The sequence below is a fragment of the Gorilla gorilla genome, chromosome 22 (genome assembly GCF_029281585.2).
Source record: "Gorilla gorilla gorilla isolate KB3781 chromosome 22, NHGRI_mGorGor1-v2.1_pri, whole genome shotgun sequence".
In the NCBI taxonomy this organism is placed as follows: Eukaryota; Metazoa; Chordata; class Mammalia; order Primates; family Hominidae; genus Gorilla; species Gorilla gorilla.
This window is the reverse complement of record NC_073246.2, coordinates 47026852-47052320: the sequence shown is the minus strand read 5'-3', so window position 1 is coordinate 47052320 and position 25469 is coordinate 47026852. Positions and strand designations below refer to the sequence as shown.

General features: G+C 40.6%; 1 protein-coding gene across 13 annotated transcripts in view; it reads right to left on the bottom strand.

Moving 5' to 3' along the window:
• Window positions 1–25469, bottom strand: part of ADARB1 (adenosine deaminase RNA specific B1) — a 161286-nt gene that overhangs the window by 34345 nt on the left and 101472 nt on the right. For 10 of the 13 annotated variants that reach the window (XM_031005171.3, XM_055373731.2, XM_031005173.3 and 7 more), the window contains 7 exons: window positions 24110–24184; window positions 19110–20044; window positions 15371–15485; window positions 13056–13224; window positions 12299–12447; window positions 11212–11331; window positions 10714–10882 (listed from right to left, as the gene is read on the bottom strand). In XM_031005171.3, the coding sequence (XP_030861031.1) occupies window positions 10714–10882; window positions 11212–11331; window positions 12299–12447; window positions 13056–13224; window positions 15371–15485; window positions 19110–20044; window positions 24110–24184 (1732 nt within the window). The remainder of the gene's footprint in view (window positions 1–10713; window positions 10883–11211; window positions 11332–12298; window positions 12448–13055; window positions 13225–15370; window positions 15486–19109; window positions 20045–24109; window positions 24185–25469) is intronic. The other 3 variants (XM_031005174.3, XM_063702628.1, XM_063702631.1) reach the window with 1 other exon arrangement.

Genomic DNA, 25469 nt, shown 5'->3' with positions numbered 1-25469 from the left:
CACAATCCCAATCAATATTTCAACAAGTTATTTTGTAGACATTGATGAACTGTTCCTAAGGCTGATATAAAAAGGGAAATCCAGAAGAGCAAACACAATATTGAAGGAATATAATGAAGCTGTAATATTAACATTACCTGACTTAAAGACTTACTATACTAGAGTAATCAGCACAGCATGGTATTGGTGAAAGAATATACAAATAGATCAATGGGACGGAATAAAAAGTCTAGAAATAGACCTACATAAATACAGTCAACTGATCTTTGACAAAAGAGCAATGACAATGAAATGGACAAAAGGTAGTATTTTCTACAAACAGTGCTAGAACCAATGGACATAAACATGCAGAAAAAAAAAAAAAAGAATCTAGGCATAGGTTTTACACCCTTCACAAAAATTAACTCAAAGTAGGTCACAACCTAAACGTAAAATGCAAAACTATAAAATTCCTAGAAGATAACACAGAAGAAAATCTAGATGATCTTGGGTTTGGTGATGACTTTTCAGATATAACATCAAAGGCACAATCTATGAAAGAAATAACTGATTTGCTGGACTTTATTAAAATTAAAAAGTTCTACTCTGTGAAAGACAAGGGAGTGAAAAGACAAGCCACAGACTAGGAGAAAATATTTGCAAAAGACATATCTGATAAATCTATGAAGAACTCTTCCAAATATACAAAAAACTCTCTAAACTCAACAAGAAGAAAATGAACAACCTGATTAAAAAATGGCCAAAAAAACTTAACAGACACGTCATTCAAGAAGATATACAGATGGCAAATAAGCACATGAAAAGATGCTCCACATCATATGCCATGAGGAATCTGCAAATTAAAACGAGATACTACTACATGTGTATTAGAACGGCCCAAAACCAGAACCGCTGACAACACTGAATACTGGTGACAATGTGGGACAACATTCATTGCTGGTGGGAATGCAAAACAGTGCGGCCACTTTGAAGGACAGTTTGGCAGTTTCTGACAAAACTCAACATACCCTCACCATACTACCCAGCATTCGTGCTCCTTGGTACTTACCCAAAGGACTTGAAAACTCATGTCCACAAAAAAACCTGCACACAGATATTCATAGCTGCTTTATTTGTAATTGCCAAAGCGTGGAAGCAATGAACCTTCAGCAAGTGAATGAATAAACTCTGGTACATCCAAACTATTATTTAGCACTAAAAAGAAATGAACAATCAAGCCATGAAAAGGCATCAAAGAATCTTGAATGTAAATTACTATGTGTAAAAAGCCAATCTGAAAAGGCTACATACTGTATGATTCCAACTAGATCACATTCTGGAAAAGGCAAAACTACAAAGACATTAAGAAGATTAGCTGTTGCCAGAGGTTAGGAGGTGAGAGGGGTGAACAGGCAGAGTACAGAGGATTTTTAGGGCAGTGAAACTACTCTGATCTCACACTGTGATGGTGGATACAGGTCATTATACATTTGTCCAAAGCCAGACAATGTGCAGCATCAAGAGTGAGCCCCATTGTAAACTGTGGGCTTTGGGTGATGATGATGTGTCCATGTAGCTTCTTCGATTGTAATGAATATAGCACTAGAGTGGGAGATGCTGATGATGGGGAGGCTGTGCATACGTGAGGGCACTGGGTATATGGGAAATTCTGTATCTACCACTCAATTTTCCTATAAACCTAAAACCACTCTAAATAATAAGGAATCAGTTGTTTGTGTACTTATCTTTATGCCAAAATCATACTTTCTTAATTACTATCTTGAAATCAGGTAGTATTAGCCTTTTACTTTGTTCTTCCTTTTGAAAGTTGTTTTAGCTATTCTATGTCCTTTGCATTTCCATATGGATTTTGGAATCAGTTTGTCAATTTCTCTAAAAAATCCTGTTGAGATTTTGATTAGGATTGCATTGAGTCTATAGATCAATCTGGTGAAAACTGGTATCTTGACAATACTGAGTTTTCCAACCAGTGACCATGATGTATCTCTCCATTTATTTAGTTCTTTAATTTCTCTAGGCAATGTGTTAACAGTTTTCAATATACAGCTTTCAGTGTATTGCTTTACACATTTCAAGTTCAACTGCTTGTTGCAGGTGTAAAAAATATAACTGATTTTGTATTTTGCATTTTGGATCTTATATTCTGCCACAATGCTAAAATCATTCATTCATTCTCATAGTTTTGTATAATATCAATCTCATTTCCTACATAGACAAGTATGTCTGCAAATAAAGACAGTTTTACTTTTTCCTCTTCAATATGGATACCACTGATTTCTTAGGACCTTATAGCACTGGCTAGAACTTCCAATACAATGTTGAACAGAAGTGGGGAGAGCAGACAATCTTGTTTTGTTCCTGATCTTAGGCAAACACATTCAGTCCTTCCCTGTTAAGAATGACATTACCTGTAGATTTTTCATAGATTTCCTTTATAGGTTGAGAAGGTTTCCTTCTATTTCTATTTTGCTATGAGTTTTTATGAGGAACACATGTTGGATTTTGCAAAATGCCTTTTCTGTGTCTTTTTTAGTTTGTTAATATGGTGATTTTTATTGATTTTTCAAATGTTTCATTTATCTTGGAATTCCTGGGATAGCCCCTACTTGGTCATGATGCTGTATTTGGTTTGCTAAAGTTTTGCTAGAACTTTTGGATCTATGTTCATGACACATTTTAACATGTAGTTTTATTTTCTTGTGGTGTCTTCATCTGGTTTTGGAACCAGGGAAATGCTGGCCTCACAGAGTGAGTTGGGAAGTATTTCTTTCACTTCAATTTTGGAACATTTTGTGCAAAATGGGTATTTCTTCCTTAAATGTTTGGAATTCAATAGCGAAGCCATCTGAGCTTGGGGTTTTTCTTTTGTTGTCATTTTTGGTGGGAAAGGCTTTAAATTACAAATTCATTTTCTCTAATACATATAGATAGCCCAAGTTATCTACTTCTTCTTAAGTGAGCTTTGGTAGTATGTGTCTTTCAGGAAATATGTCCATTTCATCTAAATTGTCAATTGGCATAGCCTTGTTTATAATTTCTCTTCACAATCCTTTTAGTATCTGTATCATCTGTGGTAATTTCACCTCTCCCATTCCGATATTGGTAATTTTGTCTTCTCTCTTCCATTTTCCAGGTGAACTCTTTTCTTACACATTTGGTGCTTCACTGTTCCTTGCCCTCTCTCTGTCTTCAAGTGGCATCTCATCTTCCAGGGCCTCTCTACACGGAGGGGCAGCTTCTTATAGCCCGGTGGTCTCAAGGTAGTCACAACTCTCACATGGTGGCTGCCACCAAGAGGCAAGAAATGGAAGTTGCCAGGCCAATTAAGGCTATGCCAGAACTAGCACTGCATTACTTCCACCACATTCTCTTATTCAAAGCAGCCACATGACAGGCTCAGATTCAGGGGGATGGGACAGAGACATCACCTCTTAATGGTACAGTGGCAAGGTCACATTGTTGGAGAGGATTTTAGATGAGAGGCATTGGGGTGGGGCTATCTTTGTAAAATACATCATAATTTTCAAATGTCCACCTTATTTGGTTACTCCTTCCCATACCTTCTCTTTGAAACCATAACCACAGAAATTATTGTAGCTCTACTATAGTAAAATTCTAGCATTCTTCTTTCTGACTGCATTAGCTGACTCCTTTTTAGCTCTCATTCTCTTACTACCACTACTCTATTCTCTAATTATAGATCCACCTTCTCTGCCTGAATGCCACAATCAACTGGCTTATTTCAAAGAAGCCTCAAACCTTCAAATTCTAGATAAATTTCTAGAATAATATGAAGGCTAAAAATTTGTTCTAGAAGAAACAAAAATTTAAGAAACTAGTAACCAGAAAAGGACCTGAAATTACAACTACAATATCTAGACTGGTCTCCTGCCAAAATGATGAGGATGACCATGAAGATAACCACACACACACACAAAAATATATATATATATATATATATATATATTTGAGGACTGGATGTTTTCACTCTTGGGTTCTATACACTGCTGTCTCACAGAAGAGACTTCAGAAAGTAGAACAAGAAGACAAACACACTTTATGAGGCTATATAACCTGGATTCCAAAATCAGATAAGAACAATTAAAAAGTTTAGAAAAAGTATAGGCCTATTTAACTTATAAACAAAAATCCTAAGTAAAATATTAGTCATCCAAATCAAACAGTATGTTAAAACAATGAGTGACTATAATAAAGTAAGGTTTATGTCAAAAATGCAAAAAGGTGGTCAACATCAGGAAATCTATTAATTATTTACCATTATTAAAAATAGACACACATAAAACATTTGATAAAGTAACACCAATATATGATAATAAAAAGGCTCTAAGACAATAGGAATAGAAGAGAATTTTCCTAGCATGATGAAGGCTACCTACTAAAACCCTGTAGGAAAAACTGTACATCATGGAGAAACTTCACTCACAATCTCTCTGAGATTCAGGAAGAAAACATGGACAGTGCTGTAACATATCATCCAAGGTCCTGGACAGCAGGAATAAAGAAAAATAACACTGGTATAACAAAAGAAGATATAGAACAGTCAATATCTACAGACTGTGACTTGGTACATTCAAGAACAACCAGGAAAGTATAAATAGAATAAGAAGTGAGTTAAGTTGCTGGCCATAAGGTTAACATTAAAAAATCAATGGTGTTTGGACTACGACTTCAACAAGATGGCAGTCTAGGAAGCTACAGGCCCTCTTTCCCCCATAGAGACCCTGAGTTAACAACAATATACAGACCAGAATGGCTCTGTGAGAACTCTGGAGACCAACTGAGAAGCTACAGTATCCAGGCCATTGTAAAACTAGGAAGAGATTCCAATGAAAGGGATAGGAAATTTCACGATGTTTGGCATGCCTGTTTGCGCCCCTTTCCCTAAATAGCAAGGTGCCCCCTAAGTGGGAGGAAGCCTCCATACTGGGGCTCTTCTCTTGGGATGGAAACAAAAGAGTGGATCATTAGTCTGATGTTCTGGCTGTCTGGAGTCTGCCCAAAGGGCTGGTTTCTGTCTTGCCTGAGTCTCATCAGACTCGGTGATGAGACTGGTGCCAGAGTTTGGGAGCCACTAAAAACAGAGGCAAGCAGCACATTAGAGCTACAGTTTTCCAGGAAGACACCAGGAGAAGCAGGAAATCAGAAAAAGCGTAAGAGGTCCTAGATTTTTTAGCCAGCTTGTTAGTGAAGAACTTTCTCTCTACACAGCCAGTACACAAAGACTGGGAGAGGTGGTTCTTTTTTCAAATGCCCAAATATTAGCAAAGCACACAAATAAACAAGGCATACAAGAAACAGGAAAACATGGCCCAACCAAAGGACCAAAAGTAAATTTCCAGAAACTGACCCTAAAGAAATGCACATCTATCAGCTGTCTAAAAAAGAATTTAAAATATCTGTCATAAAGATGCCTAATGAGCTAGAAGAGAACATAGACAACTAAACAAAATAAGAAAAACTTAGCAAGAACAAAATGAGCATATCAACAAAGAGATATTAGTATAAAATGAGCCAAACATTCTGGAGCTGAAAAATACAATAACTGAACTGAAAATATCATTAAAGGCATGCAACAGAAGACTTGATGAGGTAGAAAAAAGAAGACAGGTCACTGTCTTTTTTTGAAATCACTGAGTCAGAGGAGCAAAAAGGAAAAAGAATGAAGAAAAGTGAAGCGAGACTAAGGGACTTACAGAACACTATCAAGCAGACTGATACAAGTATTCTAGGAATACTAGAAGGAGAAGAGGGAGAGAAAGGGGCTAAGAGCTTATTTGAAGAAATAATTGCTAACAATTTCCCAAATCTGTGGAAAAAAATGGACCATACAAGTTCAAGCTCAAAGAAATGAAATACAGATAAATCCAAGGAGAACCACACTAAGACACATTTTAATCAAACTGTCTAAAGTGAAGACAGAGAATCTTAAAAGCATCAAGTGAAAAGCCATTTGTCATATACAAGGGAGGATTCATAAGACCTGTGGCTTTCTCAGCAGAAACCTTGCAAGCCAAAAAGGAGTGGAATGATATATTTTAAGTGCTAAAAGAAAAAAAAAAAAACCAACCCTGTCAACCAAGAATACTTGATCTGGCAAAACTGTCCTTCAAAAATGAAGAAGAAATTAAGACTTTTCCAGATAAACAAAAGTAGAGGGAGTACATTACCACTAGCCTGCTTTACAAGAAATGCTAAAGTGAGTCCTTCAAGTTGAAATAAAAAGACAGTAAATAGCAACATTAAGCTGTATGGAAAAATAAGGTTCTCCTGTAAAGGGAGGCACATGGACGAATACAGTAACCAATACTATTGTAATTTTGGTGCATAAAATTTAAATGACAAAAACATTACAACTACAATGTATATTAATGGATATACAGTATATAAAGATGTAATTTGTGACTTCAATAACAAAGTGTGAAGGGGTGGAAGTAAAGAAGTAAAGTTTTACTACGTAATTGAAGTTTAAGTTAAAATAGAATGCTATAATTTAAAGATGTCTTATGTAATTGCAATGGTAACCATAAAGAAAATACCTGTAGAATATACACAAAAAGAAATGAGATTCTGTACCCCACGGAGACAAAAGGAAAAAAAAAAAGAAATGAGAATCCTATAGATATGGTTTAGCTATGTCCCCACCAAAATCCCATCTTGAATTGTAGCTCCCACAATTCCCATGTATTGTCGGAGGGACCCAGTGGGAGGTAATCGAATCATAGGGGCAGGTCTTTACCATGCTATTCTTGTGATAGTGAATAAGTATCATGAGATGTGATGATTTTATAAAGGGAAGTTTCCCTGCACAAGCTAGCTCTCTTTTGTCTGCTGCCATGTGAATTGTGCCTTTCACATTCTGCCATGATTGTGAGGCCTCCCCAGCCAGGTGGAACTGTGAGTCCATTAAACCTCTTTCTTTTGTAAATTGCCCAGTCTCAGGTATGTCTTTATCAGCAATGAAAATGGAAATGGACTAATACACCTATCATTAGAAAAAATAATGAAAGAAACACAAAGGAAGGCAGTAAGAGAATAAGGGAAAAACAAGCAAAAAGCTACAAGCATACAGAAAACAGCAAAATGGCAACAGTAAGTCTTCCCTATCAGTGATTACTTTAAATGTCAATGAATAAACTCCCCAATCAAAAGATACAGATTGGGTAAATGGATTAAAAAAAAAAAACAGAATTCAACTATGTACTGTCTATAAGAGACTAATTTTGGATCTAAGGATACATAGGCTGAAAGTGACAGGATGGAAAAATATATTCCATGCAGATGGTAACCAAATGACAGCAGGAATAATGAATATGAAAACGAATTCATTCAAACTATTAATGGATAAGAATATTGGGTCAGTAATCAAAAATTTCCCAATTAAGAAAAGCCCATGGCTGGGGGCAGTGGCTCATGCCTGTAATCCCAGCACTTTGGGAGGCCGAGGCAGGTGAATCACCTGAGGTCAGGAATTCAAGATCAGCCTGACCAACATGGTGAAACTCTATCTCTACTAAAAATACAAAAATTAGCTGGGCATGGTGGTAGGCACCTGTAATCCCAGCTACTTGGGAGGCTGAAGCAGGAGAATCACTTGAACCCAGGAGGCGGACGCTGCAGTGAGCCAAGATTGTGCCACTGCACTCTAACCTGGGTGACAGAGCGAGACTCCATCTCAAATGTTTTCACTAGAGAATTCTACCAAACATTTAAGAATAATTACCACCAGTCCTCCTGAGACTCTCCCAAAAAAACTAAAGAGAAGAGAACATTTCCAAGCTCACTCTATGATGCCAGCAGTACCCTGATATCAAAGCCAAAGACATGAAGAGGGGTAAAAAAAGCTACAAACCAGTATCTCTGATGACTACTGATGCAAAAATTCTCAACAAACCAAATTCAATAGCATATTAAAAGGATTATACATTATGATACTCCTGGAATGCAAGGATGGTTCAACATATGAAAATCAATTAATACATTACATTAACAGAATGAAGGACAAAAGCCACATGATCATCTCAATTGATGCAGAAAAAGCATTTGACAAGATTTAACACCCTTTCTTAATAATAATAAATACATTCAACAAACTAGGAATAGAAAAAAAACTAACTCAACGTAATAAAGGACATTTATGAAAAGACCACAGTTAATACTGTACTCAACAGTGAAAGACTGAAAACTGTTCCTCTAAGATCAGGTACAATGCAAGGATGTCCACTTTTGCCACTTCTAGTTAACACAGTATTAGAAGTTCTAGCCACAGTTAAGTAGGCATGAAAAAGAAATAAAGGGCATCCAAAATGGAAAGGAAGAAGTAAAATTATATCTGTTTGCAGATGACATAATTTTATATGTAGAAAACCCTAAAGATTCCACAAAACTGTTTAAATAATAAACACATTCAGCAAAATCATAGGATACAAAATCAACACACAAAAATCAGTTGCATTTCCATGCACTAACAATGAATGATCTGAAAAGGGAATTAAGAAAACAATTTTCAATAGCACAAAAAAGAATAAATTACTTAGTAATAAGCCTAACCAAGGGGGTGAATGGCTTGTACAATAAAAATTATAAAACACTGCTGAAAGAAATGAAGATACAAATAAATGGAAATATATCGCATGTTCATGAGTTAGAAGACTTAATATTGTTAAGATGTCCATATTAACCAAAGCAATCTATAGAGTCAACATAATCCCTATCAAAATAACGATCGCATTTTTTGAAAAACTTCATCCAAAAATCTTTATGAAATCTCAGGAGACCCTGGATAGCCAAAACGATTTTGAAAAAAGAATAATAAAGTTGGAGGATTCAAACTTCCTCATTTCAAAACATATTACAAAGCTACAGTAATCAAAACAGCATGACACTGGCATAAAGAATAGACATATGGAATAGAACAGACAGCACAGTAATAAACCCTTGTGTATATGTTCAAATCATCTTCAACAGAGTGCAAGACTACTCAAAGGGGAAAGGACTTGCAGAAGACACTGCATCTTCTCAAAGGGCTAAGGATTACAATATCAACTATAAAAGGAACTCTGAAAATCAAGAGGAAAAAGGCATGAGATTCAAAAGACAAATGAACAAATGATATTAACAGACAATTCAAAGAAGGTGTAAGATGAACAGTTAATATGTAATTGAAGAGATGCTCAACATTCCTAGTGATAAAGAGAAATAAAAATTGAAACTATGAAGATATCAGTTTACAGAATGTGGGAGAAGCTAACTTAATGCACTATTAGTGTAAGTGTCAACTAGTGTGACTGCCCTGGGAGGCAATCTGATATTATTCTGTGAAGTTATATATGTGCATAACTCCTGAATATATGCCCCAAGAAACTCTAGCAAAGTCTATAATATCGTGATGGAGTTTGCATAAGTTGAAGGATATACAGGACTACATGTATAAGGGAGTTAGAAGAAATCTGGGTGTCCCATCATGAAGGAAATGGCCCATGACTATGAAGGAAGATTTGCAAAAGTCAGTAGTGAACTGGCTGTTGGTTAGAGCAACAGAAATAGCTCCAAAAATATAGGTTGAATGAAAATGTAAGAATCAGATAGGATTTATAGCATAGTATAATTTCTGTAAATTAGCAACAAATACTCCAAATAATTCTATTGTGTATTTTTCAAGAGTACACCCCCCTCCCCCACATCACACACACACAAAGTTGACGTATGCACGTGTGGAGGTGGACTGGAAGGACAAATAATAAGTAAACACATCACAGTGGTCACCTGGGCTGTGGGCAATGGCCCAAAATGTGATTAGTCCAGCTCCCTGTACTTGAGGTTGCCTGACAAGACCCACTGAAGGAAATCAACACAAAGGGCACGCAAACAATGAAAAGATGTGCAGGTGCACATGCGTATGCATTAATTTTGACAGCTTCTGGATGAACAGTCAAAACCCACTCACTATGGGTGCCACAGGAGGGCTCTGAAGAGGGAGGTTTTAAACTTTATCATTGTATGCTTTTTACCATCTGCTTATGTTACTTTTTTTTCCAAATAAATATTAGTTTAAAAATGAAAACAAAGAACTACTGGAACTGATACCATCTGAAGAAATGGGTTTTCTATAATCTGCTCTGGATACAGGCCTCTGAAAGATGAATATCTCCCAGGTGCCTGCTGACTACAGAAGTGTGCTTGCAGAGCCCTCCTCTAAGCCTAACCCACACCCAGGCACAGAATGGCTGGGGATGCTCTCTGTGCTTAGAACACAATGCCTGTGACAGGGTTTGCATTACTTTTAAAATGCAAATATCAACTACCTAAAATGTTAACTGAATGATGAAAGTGACCACTGAAGTTGCATCTACTACTAATGAGGAGAAGCCAGTAGTTTTAAGATGTCATGGCCTGTAGCCCATTAAAAACATCAGTTTAACCCAGAAGCCCACATTAAAAATAAGTGGTAAACTCTGAGATGCTTGGGTAGGAATGTTAGAAGCGTGGAGCCTCCTGTGTCTAGGTCCTGCTGCTGCCCCTCACGGGGGTCCCAGCAGCACCTGTTTAGAACCTCAGTCCTTCAGAGAATACTGTGGAACACCTGAGTGGGAAATGGGGCCAAAATTCAAATGGTTGTGGAAAAGGGAGGTTGGCAAACAGTACGGATGAATCCTGTGTGCAGGGAGGTGGCCACAGGGAGCCCCCGCCCCTTACCGTGCAATCTTGTCACTGCAGGACATGGTGAGCAGCCGCTCCCCTTGCAGCACCCCGTCCCACGTTTGGATGCTCGCATTGGAGCGCACTGGAATCGTCCCCTCACCAGACTCTATTTTGGTCCGTAGCTGTCCTCTTGCTTTACGATTTGGGTGTCTATCTGCTGGTTCTAAGAGAGAAAAAGAGTTAAAACCCCACAGGTAGTAAACCATCTATTTGATTTATTGAAAAGCACATCTAACAATAGCTTATAAATTTAAAATACAGTCTGTGCATATAAATGCATATGTTTATGCCATACATACAAAATACACATACAAAATAAGTATGTGAAGCTGAGAGGCTGGGTATGGTGGCTCACACCTGTAATCTCAGCACTTTAGGAGGCTGAGGCAGGTGGATCGCTTGAGCCCAGGAGTTTAAGACCAGCCTGGGCAACATGGTGAAACCCCATCTCTATAAAAAATATAAAAATTAGCCAGGTATAGTGGTACATGCCTGTAGTCCCAGCTCCTTGGAAGGTTGAGGTGGAAGGATCGCTTAAGAGCCCAGGAGGTCGAGGCTGCAGTGAGCCATGATTGCACCACTGCACTCCAGCCTGGGTGTAAGAGCGAGACCCTGTCTCAAAAAAAAAAAAAAAAAATTATATGAAATTGAGTAGGAAGGACATAACACAAATAAAATTCACGAAAGTGGTCTCCAAGGGAGTTGGGGAAATGGGGTTTTCACTTTAACTGAAATGATTTATTTCTATCATTAAAAATGCACTGCAGCAAATAGGACAAAATGCTAACATTTGCTAATTCTGGGTGATGGATACTTGGGTGTTTGCCATGTTATTTTCCTCTATATTTTTAAAATTTCCAAAATAAATCTAGACAGATGCAGAAATAAACCCATGGAAAGTATGGTAAAACATCCATAGTGAGTATTTCTGGGTTACAGGAATATGGGTGATTTTAATGTTCTTATATTTTAAAAATAGTTAGCAATTTTCCACAGTGAGTATGCCTGTTGCTTTTATAAACAAGGAAAGTAATGTAATAAAACGTTCTATTTGGAATAAACAATGCCTAAGAGCTTGGGAGAAGGGATGTAGATACAAAACACTAAAAAACAAAAGTGCTAACCTCAAATGTAAAGAAGGATGGAAAAAAATATGATCACAATAGTGGTTTCACTTTTCACTACTGTTTATCTGCTTCTGAAATATCAGGCAAATAAATACTTTAATTACACATTTAGCAAATTAGAATTCCTCAGAAATATGGAGGATCACATACACCTCTGATTTAGGGATATTTATTACCCAAATTTAAATACTGATATAATTTTAATCCAATATTCTCGCTCCATTCTAATTACTTGGTTAATTACAATCGGCATTTTTCATTCATTAAAGTTTTCTAATTAAGTTATTAATTGGAAAGAAAAAAAATCCATGCTTTTATAGAGACTCTTATCAGATCCACATCCAAGTCTAAAAATAAAAAGAAGACAAGGAAAAGGGATATTAACATAGGTTAGTTTTTATCTGTTAACATTTTCTTGAGAAACTGGCTTGTTGAAGAATCTCGTCTCATACCTTCCAGGATTGGCTCATGTGGTGAGAAGATTCTGGCATCTCCACAGGGAGAGGTGCTGATGTACAGATGAAACTGGACATTCTCCTTCAGCCTAAACCCCCCTCGCTCTGATTTCTGAAAGATGGATCTTTTTTGATCATCTTTGTTACTGAAAGGAAAAAAGTTGCAAAAGTAACATTTAAAGCTGTATATAGCTAAATTTTAGTCTATCATTTTCAGAGGCTAGTATTTTCCACAGGGGAAAGATAAGTTTGAACTAGAATATTTATTTTACATGTTTAGGGTAATTAATACAGTTCTTGTCACTCAATAATGGATATGTCATCAGAATGTGAGTAACCTTTCCTTCTTCCAATTTATGACTTCAGAACAGAAAGACCACATACAAAAAATGGCTTTGTAAAGAAAAGGAGTTTGGATACATGACTAGCTCTTTCTAGAAACGGTGACTAGAATAAAAATTACCATCTTTACCTGGCAGTTTGGGAACTTCTATTTATACAGCATACAACAAAATCACATGGTCTTAAACACAGACTTGAAATTTATGACCATGTTACGTTATTGTATGTATGTGTGCATATGTGTGTTGAGCATTGTGGAAGAATGGGATCCAGCCTTATTGTTACTAATTAAAGTTATGATTTTGAGAGATTTTCCATGATTACAGAAACAATGAAAGGTTTTGCAATGTTTTCTAATAGAAGAATATTTTTTAAAAATAGCTTCCTGTCCTTATTTGTTTACTAAACTTACTTTAAGTAAAGCTCAAGTTGTGTATAAAGAAATCTGAGCAAGGATCTCCGAGATATTATCTCTGCATGGCAGTCATTTAATGCAAGGCCACGGTCACTCATGTATTCACCATTAATACATTTTGTTCCCGTAGAAACACTTATCACCTTGGCATCTTTAACATCTGTGCCTGAAAAAAAAAAAAAGAGACACTATTTTCTGTAATTCACAGTAATGTTTGCCTAACTGTGCTCCTGAAGTCTGACTCTTATTCTCAGTGACTTAACTTTTCAGGGGCCAACAGACTTTTCAAGCTCATCTTCATGCATATTCTTACCACCTATTTTTTAAGTGGGCAAATGTATACACGCAAACAACCTCCTATTGAGGACTCACTTTGTGACATTTCTGGAAAGCCAACCATCGTCATTGCTTAGTGTCCAGACACTAAACTCAAGGAAGTCATTTCCTCTGGTATGCAATAGCATCTTTTCTTGAATGCTCACAACTAGAACACAGCTGGGCAACACTATGGAAAGGTGGACTAACTGGTCTGGTAATTAATCTTGACATCAAATATCAACATACTAAAGAGATTAGGAAGGAGGGGTTAACGGCACCCAGAGGAATAAGAAGGAAAACAGAATTAACTTGTGATGTTTTCATTAGTAAACTGTCACCATGTAACCACACTGGGAGTGAAATCACAAGCAGTGGTGAACTCCCACAGACAGATCACTACGTCTCAACTTTGTGAGATAAACCACTGACCAGAGGTGTGATGCCAGGACCCTGGAAGTTACCTGCTGGGAAACTCGCATCCACTACAGCTGAACCAATGGTGTGCACACCATGTGGCAGGTATGCACCAGGTCTGTTAGGTAAATTGTCCTCACTGCATTCCCACGATGTCCTCTGAGGCTCATGCTACTAATGTCTCCACTGTATAGATGAGGGAACTGAGGCACAGAGGCCTTGTAACCTGCCCAAGGCCACTCAACCAGCGGGAGCCCCCTGAACCAGCTGTCTAGAGTGCCAAGTGCTCCAGCGTCCTGGCTTCAGATGTAAACTATGGCTCTGAGCAAGCGGTCTCAGGTGAAATACACACTAAGATGTAAGGTGTTCCCAGAAGGTGATCGGCCTCTTCTAAGGTGGTTAAAAACAACAACAACAAAAACAAAACAACAACAACAACAAAAAAACGATGAAAGAACATGACCAGCTCACTCACCCATGCCGCTGGAAGAGGCAGGGAGTCTTACCTAGGGAACTACTCTATTCAGTCGTTGTGGTGTTCACCTTTGATTAATGTAAAAGATAGCAGTAAGGAGAGAGGTAAAAGGGGGAGAAGATACAGGTACAAAACATTAGAATAGAAGCTGCTGTTCGGGTGCTTCCTCCTCCCTGGACACGGCACGGCAAGGAAACAATGGTCATGAGCAGAGCAGTCAGGTTTCCCAGGGCAGCAAGAGGTGGGTCAGTGAAGAGGGCTGCAGAGTCTGACAGAGGTGACCCCTCAGGGGGAAAGGACAAGAAAGTCACATACCGAGAACTGGGGGTTTCTCCAGGGCTGGTGGATGTAGACAGAGAAACTGTCCCCAGCTTCCTCCCTGACCTCTAGGGCCTGCTTCCTGCATCTGGCAGTCCAGGCTGGGCTGAGCAGATGCTGGGCACAGAGACGGCCCCACATGACAGGGGTCCTCTCCCTGAGTCTTGCTCCACCCTGGGATGCCAGACACTGGCCAAGGATGTGGCTTCCCTTCCCAGGAGCTACCCACAGAGAGATGCTGCTGCGCGTTCTCACTCCCGGGATGTGGGGAGAGGACTCGGGGGTTCCTTTTGCTACTGGGAACTTCTAGACTAATTTAATAGGGTTTCTTCTATCGTTCTAAATTGTGCTTTTTTTCCCCACGGATTTTCTACTCTTGCTAGAGCTTTCTCCCTCCTCAAAGGAAGTCACACAGAAACTTATCTGGCATCGTTAACATTAACTGATACAATAGATAGGCTCTACTTTCAAATAAAGCAAGAATTAGTAAGCCCCTTGCCATCTTCCAGAGCAGATTGAGGCCATTCACAGGATGAAGATGACAGGAATCAAATATTAATATAGTATGCTTTCTCCAGATAAAACAAACTTAGGTTAAAAAGATGAACATTTTGGGAAAAAAGCTTGTAAGTGCAGTTCGTAAACTTGCATATGGCAGACATTTTGAAGAAAAAAAGAAGTAACCATCTCCCGTCGGTGTGGCACAGTGGTTTTTGTCGACTGAGAACATTTCACATTTGTCAGACATGAAAACAGGCAGGGTTACATACAACACCAAGATGGTTACCTGTTGTCATGACAACTCCAGCCAGCACTTTTCTGCGAGCGTGAGGGGAGGAGAAGTTGTCGGTCAGGTCACCAAACTTACCCAGGACCAGGCGTGAGACAGCGTCAGCTAAAACCTGTGTGGGAAGCACAGATGCAGGTTAGGGGCCAGATGCAGCTGGGAGCAGGGCTCACTCTCTCAATGCTGCACGCACTCTCCCTTATGGAGTGACACAGGCTGCTTCTCATCTGGAAAACCACACAGGTAAATCTGGCAAACAAGTATGTGTGTATGTTTCTTCCAGAACACTCCTTGGAAATAGACACCCCAGGATCCTGCCAGGCTCTGGCTGAGTCCTTCGCCACCCGCGTGGGGCCAGTGTGGAGTGTGGGCACCACACATGAGCATCCCTCCAATCCTCACCACAGGCCAGCCCGGCCCTCAGGAGGAAACCGAGGCAAACAGGCAAAGCTGCCTGCTCAGGGCCACCTGGCCACGCCTACGCCCACCTAGTATGGCCCTCCCACCCCCCTTGCCCTCTCTCACGTGCACACACGGTGTGGCTCAGTCAGCTCCAGGGCCACACACAGCTGGGAGCACAGCCCAGGATGATGTGCAAAATCACAGGCAAGAGAAAGGGGCAGCTTGGAGATGCAATCCGGTGAAAGAAGCCACAAGCTGTGCACAGCACCTCCCTCAAAGGCGCCACCGAGAGGCTTCTCAGCCATTCCAGCCTCTCCACACAAATGCACTCTGACTCTGCTCACTCGCCCAGACGGTACGATAGAATCATGTACCAGAGAACAGCATGGGGAGGGGAAGCGCTTAGACGTTCGGAACACCTGCACAGGTATATGCTCAGGTCAGACGGACACCTGTATTAAAGTGCTTCTGAGAACAGATGTATTTGTTGGATTTTGGACATGGTCTTATGGCTTATGATTTATCGTGGATATAATGAGCCCATGGCATTTTGGGAAATGATGTCTGCTGGGAGGTGGGTGTTAAGAGCCAGTTTCAACTCATGTCCCACCAATTTCACACTTGTCTGGAAAATCAAATGACTACTAGGAAAACCCAGCATCCCCAGGTTGGTCCTTAATAAAATATTTCTGAAATGAGTAGAAAAGATAGTTGTCAGGATGTTTTTCTCTTATCATTGCACCAGCAAGTATCAGTGAGCCCCAGAGGACAGTGTTCAAGACAAGTCACGTGCAGAATGGACAGAGGCTTTGGTGGCAGGGATCCACGCACCCGCAGGCAGCAGCATCTGCAATGCAGGGGTGAGCGGACGCGAGGAACTGAGGCTGTGACAGAAACACAGGACGTGGCCAGGGTGCCAGAGGGAAGGGGCGACGCATTCCAATTGGTCAGGGTGCCAGAGGGAAAGGGCAATTCATTCGAGTTTACAGAGAAGAAAAAGTCATAAGAAGATTAGGGATAAGCCAGAGGAAATAAAAGTTTCCATTTCATATAAGATTAGGCGAATCTCCAAACTTTCAAAGAGAGGCGAAGAACTTTAACTTCAGAGTGAGTTCCGAGAGCCTCACTCTGAAGGTCTGGTGCTGGGGCTGATGCTTGTTAACGCAGACATCTGAGGCACATGGCCAGGGCTCAGCACCCCCTTGAGGGGATTACTGGTCTCATTAACCTGTATGGTTAATGAAGTACTTCCCTCTTAATTTGGGGGACAGATATAAGAACAAAAAAAAATGCTCTTAAGAGTTAAACCCATGCCACACAGTCCCAGGCAGCACCATTTACCTGCAATGACACGCAGGGATGACTGACCTATGTCCTTCAAGGGTTACTCTAGAAAAAGAGTGAGGGTTTTCCGCCCATCCTAGAATGCACATTTGGAAATTTCCTGTTGAAAGACAATAGAGCCCACCAACAAAGCCCTAAGGACTGGTTCTGGGAGGGCCACCCGGGTCCTACAAGGAACACATGTCACATTCCGGGGCTATGCTGGGGGCTCCAAAGACACAAGGTGGCAGGTTCCACTCCGGCAGAGACTAGAAGTGCAGCTCCATCCCCTCATGCCCTAGTGGTTCTGGACATGAGGCCTAGAGCCTGGTGTTCAGCACCTACAGAGCCCAGAGGAACGTGGCGTCAGGGGGCTGAGACAGCCCTGCCCACCTGCACCCCTCCCCAGGCTGGAGCCCAACAGATGTCCCTCCAGCCTTCCCAAGCCAGGGGCTCTGGTCATGCTCCACACAGAAGTCACTGCAGGCGCACAGCCAAGCCAGGGAGGCAGGGGTGACATCTTTACTGGCACTTCGATCTGCGTCCGCCTAAGGTGCTCCCAGCCTACACACTGAAGGTTCAGACATCTGGGATCCACGGCATTTGATGTCATTTCAATGGTCTTATATGCCACTCTGTCAATATTAAGGGAAGAGAAGTCACATCAGACAATATTTTGAACTCAGGCTTTAATATTTTAGCAAAGAGTAACCCTGAAAATAAAAAATCACATGGGATCTAGTAGCACTGATTTGTTAAAGTACAAATGGACTAATAATCCTTATAAACAATGTTGACGAGAGGTTAATAAGGGAAGCAAGTACTTGGTTCGTTAAAAAAATCAGTGAAAAATAGGCAAAATAAAATACATTTCCTTCCTTTAAAACAGAACTCCTGGTCATCTCAGACTACAACTGCACAGACGTTGTTCTAATTGCAGCCAACAGCAAAAAAGAAACTATAAGACACTTGGATTCTTCCAGGGGAACACAAGCCACCTTCAAGTCTTGTGGTCAAGGGTAGTATACATGTTATCTTCAAAGTGAAGAAGACTCTGATACAAAGGAATAAATGAATAGAGGGTCAAAAAAATAATTTTTGCAATAGACCAGAAGAACTTTGGATTTCCAAGAAAAGAAGGAATACATAACCAGAGAGTTTTAGGATTTAGAGATGAGAACTAAAGGTGATTTTCTCCTTTACTTTTTCTCTTTCACGTAAGCCAATCTAAGCCCACCCTGGAACTTCCCCTTCCTTCGTCCTGATTTCACTGGGCTGGGGAGGTCAAATGGAAGCGTGGCTGTCCACCTCCAGCCTGGGCATGCGCGGAAGTCCTCATACAGCCCATGTAGGAAATTCAAAGTAGAGACTCCCTGGCAACTGGCAGGCCCTAGAACAGTTGTTGGAGGCCCCTCCCTCCCTGCGCTCTGATAGGTGCTCACTGCTGTGCTGGCTCATTCTCTGCTATGATGGGCTCCTCGGCTTAGGAATAGCAAACAGCCACCAGCCAGTCATGTGGGAGCCCAGAGGCTGCCATCCTGACCCAGACTTGGGTTTTCAGCTGTTGACGGGCTGGTGTCACTTATCTTGAATGTGAGATTCTTGGATGAGACCTTTGAAGGAAAATGGTGCCGAACTGGGGGCAAGGTTTCAAAGACTGGGCTCTTCTTCCCTCTCTCCTGCTAAAGGCTTGCTGTGGGATGAGGGTCATGGGGGGGTTGCCTAACAGGAAGGGAGTTATGGATAGTGTTGTAAACACTGCTCTGGTGGACGGGGTCTCAGGTGTCCCTGCCTTGCATTGCGACAGACCCACCATGCACTAGGATGCAGACGGCTTCTCAGTGGCCACATGGCCATGGAAATCAAGCAGCCAGACTTACCAGTAACTCCTCCTGGTGGGGACAGAGTGATGTCAAGGTGGAAAGTCAACAGTAATCCTGAAACTAAAATGCTGTCTAGAAGCATTACCAAGAGCAATGACCCCATGTTTTAAAGCAGCAGCATAGTTCCTCACCTGCGGTAAATGCAGCTGAAGACCCTCACTGGGAATAGGCTGGCGAGATGGCGTCTGATCCAAGTGCAAGTTAAAAATGGTGGCCAGGGCAGACTGCGCAGCCCGGGCCTTGGCAAGCTTCTTGTTTCTCCCCGAGCCTTCAAAGAACTGACCATCCACGACCACAGACATGACGAAGCTCTTGGCATGGCTCTCCCCGCTCTCAGAGAGGAAGTCATACTTGAGTCCTGGGCGCAGTTCGTTCAAGATCATCACGGGATTCTTCCCACTCGGGGGTGGGAATGGTGGTAAGACAGGGAGAGGAGGCTGGGCTAGGCTGGCAGGCACCGGGGAAGCAGACAAGCTGAGGTCCCCGCTGGAACTGAAGGAGTCATCCCCATTGGAGCCCACGTAAAAGGGAGGCTCCGCCTTGTCAGGAGTTTCAAAACCATTGAAGAGCATGTCAGGGAAGTCGGCCTGGTCAGATGTGAAGTCCGTGTTGACAGACAGGGTCCTCCCCATGGCCAGGTGGGCCTCAGAGGCATTAGGAAACTGAACGAAAGACCTCAAGGCCTTCTCAGCAGCATGGAGTTTTGCCTTTTTCTTTGTGGGACCAGAGCCCTCAAAAACCTGGCCATTCACCTCCACAGACATGACAAACAAAGGCGCGTGCACAGGCCCAGTCTGGGACAGGAGTGTGTACTGCAAACCAGGCTTGATCTCATTCAGCTGCATCAGGGCGTTCTTGGGGAGGACGGGCCCTGGTGTTTTCCTCCTTTTCTTCAGGCGGTACTTGGAGTGGCCATTGCTGCCCTCCTCCAGGGGCCGCTTTCTGCCGGGGCCACCACCACCCCCATTGGAGAGCTGAGAGCCCTCGCCAGGCCCAGGTGTGCTGCCATCCTTGGGGGACACGTTGTCCAGATTGCGGTTTTCCTTCACATCAGTGCTGCTGGAACCTGTGGTGCCCAGAAAGAGTAACTTACAATGCCTTCGTTGCAGGATCTTGTAAATGCAAAATTTATAGATTCCTTTAGCTCTCTTTGTAACTGGTTAAGTGATGTGTGCTTATAAATTTTATTCCTTGATGTATACATGAAGAGTTATACATTTAGTTAAAGAACTATCAGCCTCAACTAAACAAGTAATCTGACACTTTGCTTAGTGGCTAATACCATTTCTATTTAGTGTCACCAACTGCTTTTGCTTTAAAAAGTAAAATCTTTAAATAATTTTTTTTCTTCTGAGAATATTCTGAAGTACCTAGACTTTTTCAACCTTATCAAAATGTGGGATGATAAATTAATCCAGAAAGACCTTACATTAATAAGTCTAATGAAATGACAATTTAATATCAATATATGGATAAATATATATTTATTTTAGCATTCTCCTTTCACTGTTGTTTACCCTCATGCTATCTAAGGGTTTTAAATTACAGCGTCTCTCAGAAGAGAAAACTATTTAAAAACATGCATTCACAGGATAATTAGTTTTTCAGGTTTAAAATATTCAATCAATACATGCAATTATTTGATTTAGTTTATGAACCAATCTTTAAAAGCTGCTTATGTAACTGTGTAAAGTATTATGGCTTTTTAGTTGCTGTGTTTAGGAGGGTATGGTTTTATTTCTAGTATCTATTCAAAAATGAGAATATTACATATGGGGGCTGATTAAGTCTGAATCCTTAATATCGTTCCATGATAGGAAAAGTGTGTAAGAACAAGACACAAAACTGAAGCTGTAGGCAGGTTACAACTTCCTAACTTCATAAATACACTTTCTGGTGATTTTGTCTTTTTTAAAACAATTATTTGATGAATTTCCAGAATAATTTGTTTATCCTAACTTTTAAAGGTATTTCAGATTTTGAATTAATACAATTTTAGAATTGTAAAATTACATGGCAAAATAAACATAATTTTAAAATTTTATTTATTTATTTATGTATTTATACATGTATGTATGTATGTATGTATGTATGTATGTATTTATTTTTGAGACTGGGGTGCAGTGGCGTGATCTCGGCTCACTGCAACCTCCACCTCCCGGGTTCAAGTGATTCTCCTGCCTCAGCCTCCCGAGTAGCTGGGACTACAGGCGTGCGCTACCATGCCCGGCTAATTTTTGTATTTTTAGTAGAGACGGGGTTTCATCACATTGGCCAGGCTGGTCTGGAACTCCTGACCTCAGGTGATCCGCCTGCCTTGGCCTCCCAAAGTGCTGGGATTACAGGTGTGAGCCACCGTGCCCGGCCCTAATTTTTTATTTTAAAAAGAGGAGTATAAAGTGTTCATCAAGCTTTTTAAAAAGGAGAAGAAGAAATAATTCCTTTCCATCATGGCTAGGCAGCTGTCACATGGAGCCCAGGGGTGAGGGCTACAGTTCCCTGCAAGGTTGTAATGTGAATGAAAGTTAAAGATATTTACCACTAGATTTCAAAAATCTGTATTTTTTTAAGTAACCAAAATATTACTAAAATCGTAAACCAATTTACGAGTGCCCCATATGGTGGCTTTAGGGTCTATTTCTACTACATGTGTAAAAAGGTAGATTCTCATTATTGTTAAGCAAACTGAAAAGTTGTGAAAATATTCATCAGCTTCATCCATGGGAAGGTTTAAAGGGACCAAGTCCTTGCCCTTGGCTGCCAATCTTTGAGGTTAAAGATCTCTAATTCCAGGGCTGTCATCATTCAGCCAAGACAGCAGAGCATAAACCTGGTTTAGACACAACCCATGGGAAAACTGATGCCACACTGTGGTAGAGGCTAAGAGATTTAAAACTTTCTCTACAGACATTATTTCTCCAAAATAATCCTCACACACACACCACTTCTCCCAGTTGACAAAGCTGATGGAATGGACACTAAATTTTCATTTATAACATCCTCCAGCAAAAGCTCGATAGGTTACTCCTTTCGGTGCTCAAAGGGAATAAAAGGTTAAAAAAAAATAGAGCCAAGATGGAATTCAGAGATTAATAAACTGAGCAAGAACATGACATACTAGATTACTGCTTACATTTTGACTTTGTTGCTAAACAATTATCAATATCAAAAATCAAATCATTATAAATGTATTTGGACATGCATTTAACCAAATATTTATAACCTCTGAAATAACCAAATGCTTTCCTTTCAGAAATAAAAATAATTACTATTGCATTGACAAATAATCTTGAGAAGAAAACACTTTCTGTGATACAGATTCCATACATTCTAAATTCTTATTCACCTCAGGAGCACACTGAAATACTACTCTCACTGTCACTGAAAATGCTACTATCATAAAGGAAAATACTAAAACTAGAGAAAGATGCCACTTCCACAGCTTTTCTTCAACAGATGCCTTCTCTTTCTGTATCATGCTACTACACTTCATAAATGTAAATACTGATCATGACAGGGCTTTGCATTGCTTTCAAAATGATACAAATACAGGACCAGAATGTCCACGTTTTAGCACTACAACATCGGCTTCTCTTCACAGAAAAATGTGGGAGGATTCTTTATCACGTCAAGTGATCACAGGATCAATTTGGGGATAGTTCCAGAACCTACACAATCATGAACCCTCTGTCTATGCGAGGTGACTGCAGCTGTAGGCCACAGTCCTGACACAGAGGCCCTGAGGACCCCTGCACACGCTCCGTTGGTGGGCTACTGCACGGGCCAAGCACAGGTCACATTTTCTCAAATGAGGAGTATGGACGTAACCTCTCTCTTAAAACTTGTCACAAAATTGGAAACAGTGAGTAGAACTGCCCAGTAAAAACATAAAGCTGGGTTTTTAAAAGATCTCAAGAGCAGGACTGATGAGGATAAAAACCTGAAAAAAACAATCACCAGCAGGCAGGCACGGGCTGCACACACAACAGCGGAAGTGAGGTGAGCACACTGGTCCCGTGGTTCCTGGGTAGCACTGCAGGAGGTGGTCTCACCCTCACACCCCAGATAGCTGACTTCAGCCAAAGCTAACACTTCGCACACAGTCCATAGAGCAGAGGCCCAGCCGCCTCCACAGCATCCACTGCACACCCATGGGGCAGCAATACCACGCAGAAATCAATACCATGCAGAAATCAATACCATGCAGAAATGCTTCACTGGGTCATGGTTTGGGTTCTACATGGTACGCAAAAGTGACTCCAAGACCCCAGATCATCGGTTGTGCGTAAAGTCAAAGGGAAAGTGCTAAGTTCTAATGCTCAATAATCACTCCCAGTGACACGTCACTCATTATTGACAGCTGCATGTTATTCCTTCAGACAAGTAAGAAGGTAAATACGGATATTTATATTAGTTAGAGCAATGATGCCTTTGTTGTAATTTCTCTACTAAACTCTCCCAACTTCTGTGGAAGCATCTAAACCTGTTTTCTGGGACTGAAGATGAACTAGAAGAGATAAGTACCTTCACCGAAACACCAACGTACCCCAGCGGCCTTCCACCACCCCGGCACCAGAGAGAACAGCACGGAAGGAGGAGGCCCACACCAGTCCCAGCTCTCATTAGCACCTTTGCGAACTTTAGATCAACAGACACGTGTGAATCCCCTTCCTTCGAAATGCAGCGAGAACCTGCATTTTGAAGGGAAATATTTCTGTCCTATTATTGCAAAGGACTGGGTATTTAAATCAATCTCAGACGCTATCTTCGATTTGTATGTGTGAATACTCAGAGCATTATTCTGAGAGGCACGCCGTGACAGGACTCCACATGAAACAGTGGGGCTTCATGAGATATACCCAGAAGCCCATTCCACGGGGCACAGTGATGCCCCACGACGATAACGAGGAAGGAAAAACCTAGACATACAGCTGCAGGGAAAACGTCTGCAGCAAATTCTGACACCTGTTGCAGAGAACACACCAAAAATTAAAAACGTGCCACTGTCAGTAGAAGATGTTACGGGAAAAACACAATCCCCACCCTGGTCTCATGAAATACATTTGCAAAAACACCAAAATGTTAACATAAAATTAGCTATCTGATACTACGCGATAGGCCTAGATCTTACTCATGTTTTCTTCATCTTCTATATCCATGGCAAAATACTTTTGAGGGTTTCTTGACTGGCGGAGACTGTTTCTGTCTGAAAGACAGTAAGAAAATAGCATTTAGTGTGCCTATGATAGGAGTAATATGAAGTAAGTCTACTCTAAGGAAATAATTACAACATTATTACAAATTAAAGGAAAAAAATCATAAAATAAGAACTAGGTCTTGTTAGAGAAGTCAGATCTGCCATCTGGTACAAAATACTCCTCCTTGGCACATTCCAGTCCGGCAAAGGACTTCTCGCGTGGATTCCAGCACAGCAAAGGACGTCTCGCGTGGATTCTCCCACATGGAGGGATGATGAGGGTGGGACCAGGTCCCAGCAAGGGAGGTTCAGGGCCAGTACCCAGGGACCTCACACCACTCTGAGGAGGGTGGGTTTGATTCCAGGCAATGGAGGGCCATGAAGAGCGCTGAACTAGGGACAAAGGCACTGGCATTTGCACTCTGGAAAGACGCCTGCTGTGGGATGGACTAAGGACACAACACGCCATGACAGATGGCGACAGACCTCAGAAGGGCGCTCACATACTTGCCATCTATCTTTACTCTGGGTAGACTTTTGGCTTCCAGCTGTAAACTAAAGCCACACAGCAGAACCAGAACCTACAGCTTCTCACTTAGCTACTTCTCTCTCACCTTGAATAGCTCCTTATGCAGACAAAACTAAAGTGCACATGACTGCTAAAATTCAATCTAATTTCTTAGTTACATATAAGTATTATTTTGTTGGCAGGAGAAACCACAGGAAATCCTCAAAGAACAGGTATTACAATTTCTAGTTACTAACAAATTTAAGAGTTTCCTCTTCTTAAATATTTTAGATATACTTTGTCAGACTGTATTAATACATGTTCCATAATAAAGAATATCATCAAATTGCAATTGAGGAAAAAGAAGATTTGCAAATTTTATAATCACACGTTACTTTGTATACAAATAAAACTTATAAATCACTAAAAGGCAAATTCATTGCTCTTAGAAAATGATGACTAAAATGTACTAAAACATGCATATATCTTATATATCTATATCAAATATCATATATCTAAAAATATATATTTTATATATATAGTTTTTCATGAAATCATGTTAATAACTTTCAATCTCACTATATTTCAGGCAAATGTGTTGCTAAAAGTTAAATGAGTTTCTCTTTAGAATCCTTTATTCAAGAAAGTTTTCCAGATAGTTTTAAAAGCATTATTATTTTATAGTCATTAACTATTTCAAGATATATTTTCTGAGAATCTATTACGTGCAAAGCACTTGTGCTAGATACAAGAACCTAAATCAGATTCTGAGAAACTTAAATGTAA